The sequence below is a fragment of the Aplysia californica genome, unplaced genomic scaffold (assembly GCF_000002075.1).
Source record: "Aplysia californica isolate F4 #8 unplaced genomic scaffold, AplCal3.0 scaffold00142, whole genome shotgun sequence".
Taxonomy (NCBI): Eukaryota; Metazoa; Mollusca; class Gastropoda; order Aplysiida; family Aplysiidae; genus Aplysia; species Aplysia californica.
Window position 1 is genome coordinate 432,078 of NW_004797412.1, and position 6,760 is coordinate 438,837.

The 6,760-nt window shown below is 39.5% G+C and overlaps 2 protein-coding genes across 2 annotated transcripts in view; one reads left to right on the plus strand and one right to left on the minus strand.

The window, feature by feature from the left end:
• The window catches only part of LOC101850079, a gene marked incomplete at its 5' end in the record, with an annotated part of 10,747 nt that extends 10,261 nt beyond the window's left edge, over positions 1 to 486 (plus strand). Inside the window, 1 exon segment of the mRNA XM_005096940.2 lies at positions 476 to 486. Coding sequence (XP_005096997.2) covers positions 476 to 486 — 11 coding nt within the window.
• A 994-nt stretch (positions 487 to 1,480) lies between these two features.
• The window catches only part of LOC101863740, a 7,658-nt gene continuing 2,378 nt past the window's right edge, over positions 1,481 to 6,760 (minus strand). Inside the window, exon 2 of the mRNA XM_005096912.2 lies at positions 1,481 to 2,769. Within this exon, the coding sequence (XP_005096969.1) occupies positions 1,955 to 2,769 (815 nt within the window). The 3' untranslated portion in view covers positions 1,481 to 1,954. The remainder of the gene's footprint in view (positions 2,770 to 6,760) is intronic.

The window sequence follows — 6,760 nt, forward strand, 5'->3', positions numbered from 1 at the left end:
ACACACACACACACACACACACACACACACACACACACACACACACACACACACACAAACTTCTCTTTCAAAGAGGAAAGTTCACACATACGAAGACGAATAATAGATAAATGACTTTACTCAACAGTTCATGCCACAAAAGTCATTTTACTGTCATATGTCGTAAAGAGACACAAAGCGATTCTTTGAACCTTGTCAGAGCTGTACTGTGTGCGTCTCCTACCAACAAGCAAATAAAAACAGTATGATGATGGTAACGTGTGACATATTAGAGAGACGCCCGCAAGTGGAAGGGAAAAAATGGTGAAATGGCATAGGTTCAACACCCTTATCACCACTGTTAGGTTGTTTAAGAGGCGGGGACCACCAAAAGGACAGATTACGGGTCCGGTAGCCTCACCACTAGGCCACCGACGCCATCCAAGTGGAAGGGGAGCTTTTAAATGTTTAAAATGTCTAAACTTTTTTCCGCCAGAATTGGTCTAATCGGCCACAGCAGAAACCCCACGCCACCTTAACCTCTAATTCTTTTAATTCTTCTATTTCGCTGGAGAAATATTCTCCTCCGTGGGTGTATAGGTCACCGTCAGACTTTGACGGACGAGTTATATATTATTATTACGTATTTATTTTGATGCCACGGAGAAATAAATATCTGCGAAGGGGAGTGACTCTACACTCACGTTCCTCTACTTTCAAAGACTGAAAAAATATGTGGTTACGCCCCCTCATTAACGTTGGCTGCCCATTACAAGTCAGGGCGAGAAACTGAAGGAGGTACCCTCATGACGCAGTCACTGACGTTAGTTTGGGAGTTACGTTTCGAATGTGACCTACACCCGGGATGAGAGGAAAGTAGATCTACTTTAAAAATTCGGTTCAAAAGGTGCACCCATTAGGTGGAAGCTTTTGCTTCAGGACACGTCATTTACCGTCTGCTGTGGAGAAGTCTATTGAAGATGTAGGCCAGCACTCCTATGCTTTAAGTTAAAATCCGAGTTGGTTTCTTAAAACTGAATTCATACATAAGTTGGCTATTGCTATTTTTTGTCTGTATCTTAGGCTTGTGTCAAGAAAGAAGGGAATTGGGGGTGGGGGGGGGGCAGCCTGTCTTTGAAATGACCTACATTGTGCCAAACAGTACGTAAAGTCCATTGCGTAACTGGTTCATTTTCGACAGAAAGTGAGAACCAATACATCAACATTTAATTTATGAAATGTACCAGTATTTTATGCCGGTATAGATATCCGTATTGACTTTCTTACTGCAGGGCAACATAATATTTTTTTGGTGGGGATGAGGGGGGGGGGGGTAAACTTCCATGTTACTGCTCAAGGCTAAGTGCAAGTATCAGTAAGTCACTGCAATGACTTGTCGGGGTTTAGCTTTTTTGTTGCTGCAAGTTTCCAGTGATGATGGCTTGTCTTCATTCAATATTTTAATTTTTTTGCTTGATGTAAAGAAAAAACGAAACAGTCACACTTTTTCTTGAATTTATTTCTTTATCATCTTTCAACCGAAGAGCCAATGTCAAGTTATTTATAATGCACAAATATAATGTTTAGAACTTGTAAAGTGTACCACTGTCGGAAAGGTTAAGTAATTGAAGCCTTGGTCAACATAAACAGAAGGACATTAACTATAAGTTCTTTAAACGAAACTTTAGTAGTCTCAAAGGTGCAAAATAAAGGGGACACCATTTACGTACTTAAAATTACTTGAAATTTATTCTGGATTGAAAGCAACAATAGCTATCCACAAGTATGACCACAGGCTTTGAAAATATCTCATAAAAGAGAAGAGTGTAACATTGTATTTTACTATAAGCATAAAGTTAAACAAAAATGTTTATTAACAAGGTAACACTAACAAAATCATATGGAATCCCACAATATAAAAATTTTGTGCAATGGAAACTGAAACAGATTTGGTAATTTTCAGATCGTATGTGTCTTAGAAAGACATTGAACAGGCTTCCCGGAACGTAATTGTTTTGTTTGGGACATCTTTCACACTCAGCTTTTCACTTGCAGCTGGTCGAAGCTCAGAAGACTCCAAAAGTCTTCCTATTGTACCTTTCCTGGTGCCGATTTTGAACTGATTGTCATCAGTAACGTACATAACAACGCCCCAGAAGTGATGTTCTCCCGCCCTCAAGTCATGTCGATCTGCAGGAGTAGAAACGAGGACTGTTTTCCCCAGTCGTATTTCTCTATGATCTGTACTCGCGGGTCGTGTTCCATTGTCTTTGAAATTCTGGCCTCGAGGTACCGAACCTTCTTTGTGCTTCGCTCTAGCAGCTTGACAAGCGCTTAGAGAGCACTGGCTGCTTTTCCCTGTATCGTTCGGATTTCTATTGCATCTAGAGGTTGTATTCCTAGAAATTGCCATAGACGCGTTGGTCGAGGCGTTGCTTTTCCAAGAAGATGAGTCCTTCGAGCCCGAGTTTTCACACGAACGTGGGGGAAGGATGGATCTACTGCAGTATCGGGCAGAGGAAGCAGGTGCCTCACGAGGGCATGACGTGGGCGGCACAAAGTTCCCAGAACTAACGTTGTCGCTGCATGTCCCCGCCCTAGAGCAGGGTCGGCAGCTTCCGTAGGATTTCGCATTATCCCCTGTGAACCCACACAGTGGTTTCTTGACGTTTTGGGGACGTGGGGTGGCAACGCGACCACACCGGCCTCCGGCACAGGCGGATCTCGTGGTATAACCGCATGTCGAGGCGGGGTTCATTGGTGGCCCTGTCTCGAGTTTGTCAGACGGATCTGGCGATGAACAAAATGTGAACAATTTGTTAGACATCCTGGCTTCATTACTATTGGTTTTGTACCTTTTGCAAATGTAATTATCTATGTTTCAGTGTAACTTGAATATTTTACATGCATGTGGACAGCATTTGTTTGTGTTGGAGTAAATAATCTTTGGATGGTTGCATTTTATTCACTTGGGTTCATTTGTTCTAAAGACAAAGCACTATCGAGTAAGTCGAATTGTGGTCAACAAGAAGGTGCAAGAGCAACCAATGTTTTGATTTAAGTAAATTTGGGGGAAGTCAGCGATAAAAAAAAGTAATAAGACGAAAGTGAAAGAGAAAGATTAAAACAGGGGGCTGAAGAAAAGGAGAGATGGGGGAAGTTGAGAAGGCCAGAGAGGGGGGCTGTAACAGAGAGAGGAGAGAGATAGCTAGAGAGAGAGAGAGAGAGAGAGAGAGAGAGAGAGAGAGAGAGAGAGAGAGGGAAAGAAAGAGAGAGAGAGGTGAGGGAGGGTGGGGGAGAGGGGGAGAGACAGAGAGGTAAAGAAATGTATGTCAGTAGCCACGAGCATCACCATCTTTTTTATTCCAGAACCTGGGTTGAGAGACATTAAGGACATGCATTGATGTGTCACTGAACAGTTCTCACTTTTGTTTGCTGTTTTTTTCTAAGTGTATCTACGTGTCAACGAAAACAATGAGAAACATCAATGGCTTAGAGACGAGTTGGACAGAAAAAGGACGAGGAGGAGCGGAAGATCATGATTATTTAATTTGATCACATACACATATTATGCTTGAACAGAAACAAAATAAACGCAATTAATAATAATAATAAAGAAAGGAATACCATAGATGATCTAACTGCGATCTAAATACAAACCCTAATCTATGCGAGACCTTAACCTTCATCAGTAACCCTTGAATCCACTAAGTACAACCTGATCCATCTCATCACTTTCGTCGATTCAGGTGACTAATAAAGCAAAGGAATGAAAGGTAAAGTGAAACACCACGTCGTGTGCTTGGCTCCAAAAAAACTGTATCGTACACACGCGGGTTGGATGGTTAAACAAACGAGGAGGAGGGGTGCCACGTCCATATTGCTATCAATATAATATATGACAATAATTTTTTACGCTGTAATTGAAACGATGTAGAACTATTGGGAAGCCAATGCTTCGACATACATGTAAGGGATAACCAGGTCTTTTTCGTTTTCGTAAGAGTTTTACGGCACTTGCAACACAACAAGGTCAAATATATATTTTAAAATATATTGATGAAAAAAAGATATGTCTTCTTACTCTTTTGGACCTTTCGGCTGCATTCGATACCATTGATCATGATATTTTACTCGAGAGATTAAATACTACTTTTGGCATAAAGGGTACTGTCCTGCGATGGTTTGAGTCATATTTTAAGGATCGAACACAAGCAGTTGTGGTTGGAAATACGTGTTCTAATAATGTTTTGCTTAGATGTGGTGTTCCTCAGGGGTCTGTTCTTGGACCTGTCTTGTTTACAATGTATACACAACCTATTGCTGATATTTTAAGACAATATGGCATGAATTACCATCATTATGCTGATGACACTCAAATTTATAAGTCTATTGATTTCGATCAAATACCACTTTTAGTCGACTCTACTGAACAATGTCCTAGAGATTTAAAAATATGGATGACCAGCAATAAATTGAAACTAAATGATGACAAGACGGAAATCATGTTGAGTGGAAATACAAAAGCCATTAAAAATCTCCCAGAGCTACAAATTGATATTAATAACCATACCATTCGTTCAAAAAGAAGTCTTAAAAATCTAGGGGTTCAGTTGGATTATGATATGTCTATGTCCTCCCAAATAAGCCAGCTCAGCAAAAGTATTTACTTTCAGCTTAAGAAAATTGGCAGTGTAAGAAATTATTTAACTAAAGCAGCAGCCAAGACACTTGTAACAACACTCATTTTATCAAAGTTAGATTACTGTAATGTTATTTTGTCCGGTTTGACATCCGGAAAACTATCAAAGTTACAAGTACTCCTAAATCAAGCAGGAAAATTGATAATGAAACAAAAGAAATCAGCCCACGTAACACCAATTCTGAAAGAACTGCACTGGCTGTCAATAAAAGAAAGGATTAAATACAAAATTGCCGTTCTCTGTTTTAAATGTATAAATGATAGAGCACCTTTTTATCTTAAAACATTCCTGGAATTATATAATCCACCTAGAGCCCTTAGATCAGCCTCTGACAATCTAATTCTTAAAACTCCAAAACAAAACTACAAAACATACGGCGAGCGTTCCTTTTTGTTCTTTGGTCCCCAGGTATGGAACGAAATCCCATATAAAATAAGATCTGCCCCAACAATTTCCATTTTCAAAAATCAGCTGAAGCATTTTTTATTCACAAAAGCATACCTGTCATAATGATGTACTGTGATATATATGCATGTGTATGCCAGACTGTGAGACTGAAGAAATAGCGAGTGAGAATGAGAGAGAGAAAAAGAAAGAGATAGAGAGAGAAAAGAGAGAGAAAAGAGAGAGATAGCGAGAGAGAGAGAGAGAAAGAGAGAGATAGAGGGAGAGGGAGAGAGAGAGAGAGGGAGAGGGAGAGAGAGAGAGGGAGAGAGAGAGAGAGAGAGAGAGAGAGAGAGAGAGAGAGAGAGAGAGAGAGAGAGAGAGATAGAACGGAAATGTTTTTCTATCTGTATAGAATTAATGTTTTAATGAATGTTTCTAGTTACTCACGTTTCAGCTTTATTTTGACTGTTCGTGAATTTTTATTGCATTATATTTTTAGTGAACACATTTTCAACCTCACTGCGAGACTGTTTTTCTGGTATAAAATTTTACACATATGCATTTATATTATATGTATAATACTTTGTTTTACGTACACATTTGTGTCGATTAATTTTTAAGATGTGATGTCTTTTTCATTGTAATGCGCATTGAGCATTTTTTAGGAAATGGAAATGCGCAGTATAAATGCTATTTATTATTATTTATTATTATAAGTGTCGAAGATAAGGTGTTTCAAGAGAGCAACAAACGCAAAAAATGAGAGGAGGGGAGATCAGGACAGTTGATGTTTGATAGAAAAGAAAAAGCAAACCACACCAAAGCACCACCCACCAAACACCCCCTAACCAGGTCAGTGGGGTACACCACCACAGCAGAAAGTCGGAGGTGCGCAATAGAATACGATACGACTTTCCAAAGCGGGAATCGAACTCACGGCTTTTCATGCAAACGCACGAAGATAAAATCATCACACCAGATATCAGTATCAGTCTCTTCTAACAACAAACTTGTCTTTGATTCATGAGTGGGCAATTTCGTAATGAGTGGAGACAACAAAATGTGAGTTGGATGGCGGATTGTGCTCATGTGAAACCATTTTAACCTAGGCTGTAAAACATGGTACTCGTGGCGAATAGAGTGGTTTAATTTAAGACTTTGTACATTTGTATAATATGTCTTTTGTTTTTGGATTGTAAACTTGATTTGTTTCATTGCAAGACCAAATCCGAAATTGTCGAAAAAGTGGTATTTTGTTCCGTTCTCCTTGTTTCAAACCCAAAGGTAACAGCATGCTTGGGAACTGGAACTTAAAATTTATTCGGAGAACAAAATGGTTTTCCAGGAGAAGAGATTCAGTTTCAAGTTGTTGTGCGTGCCCTGATCAAGATCATTCCAAAGCACATTGTTGAAAGATTACAGATGAAAAGATACTTAAATGAATATCAGAACAGTATTACTCTCCATTGCCTCTCGCGCCAAAGACAGACAGCCTGACAGATACAGGTTGAAATAGCCATAGAGTCTAGTATGGCAAGTAAACAAAGTATTCAATGTTGATTTTTTTAAAGCATGAAGGCTACGATACGGTTTTGTTGAAATCAAAGAGGTTGAAATATATCTCAGCTACCTTTTAATCACGAGAAAAATATAAACTGGAGAATGTGTTGGGTCGGCGAAAGGGGGGAGGG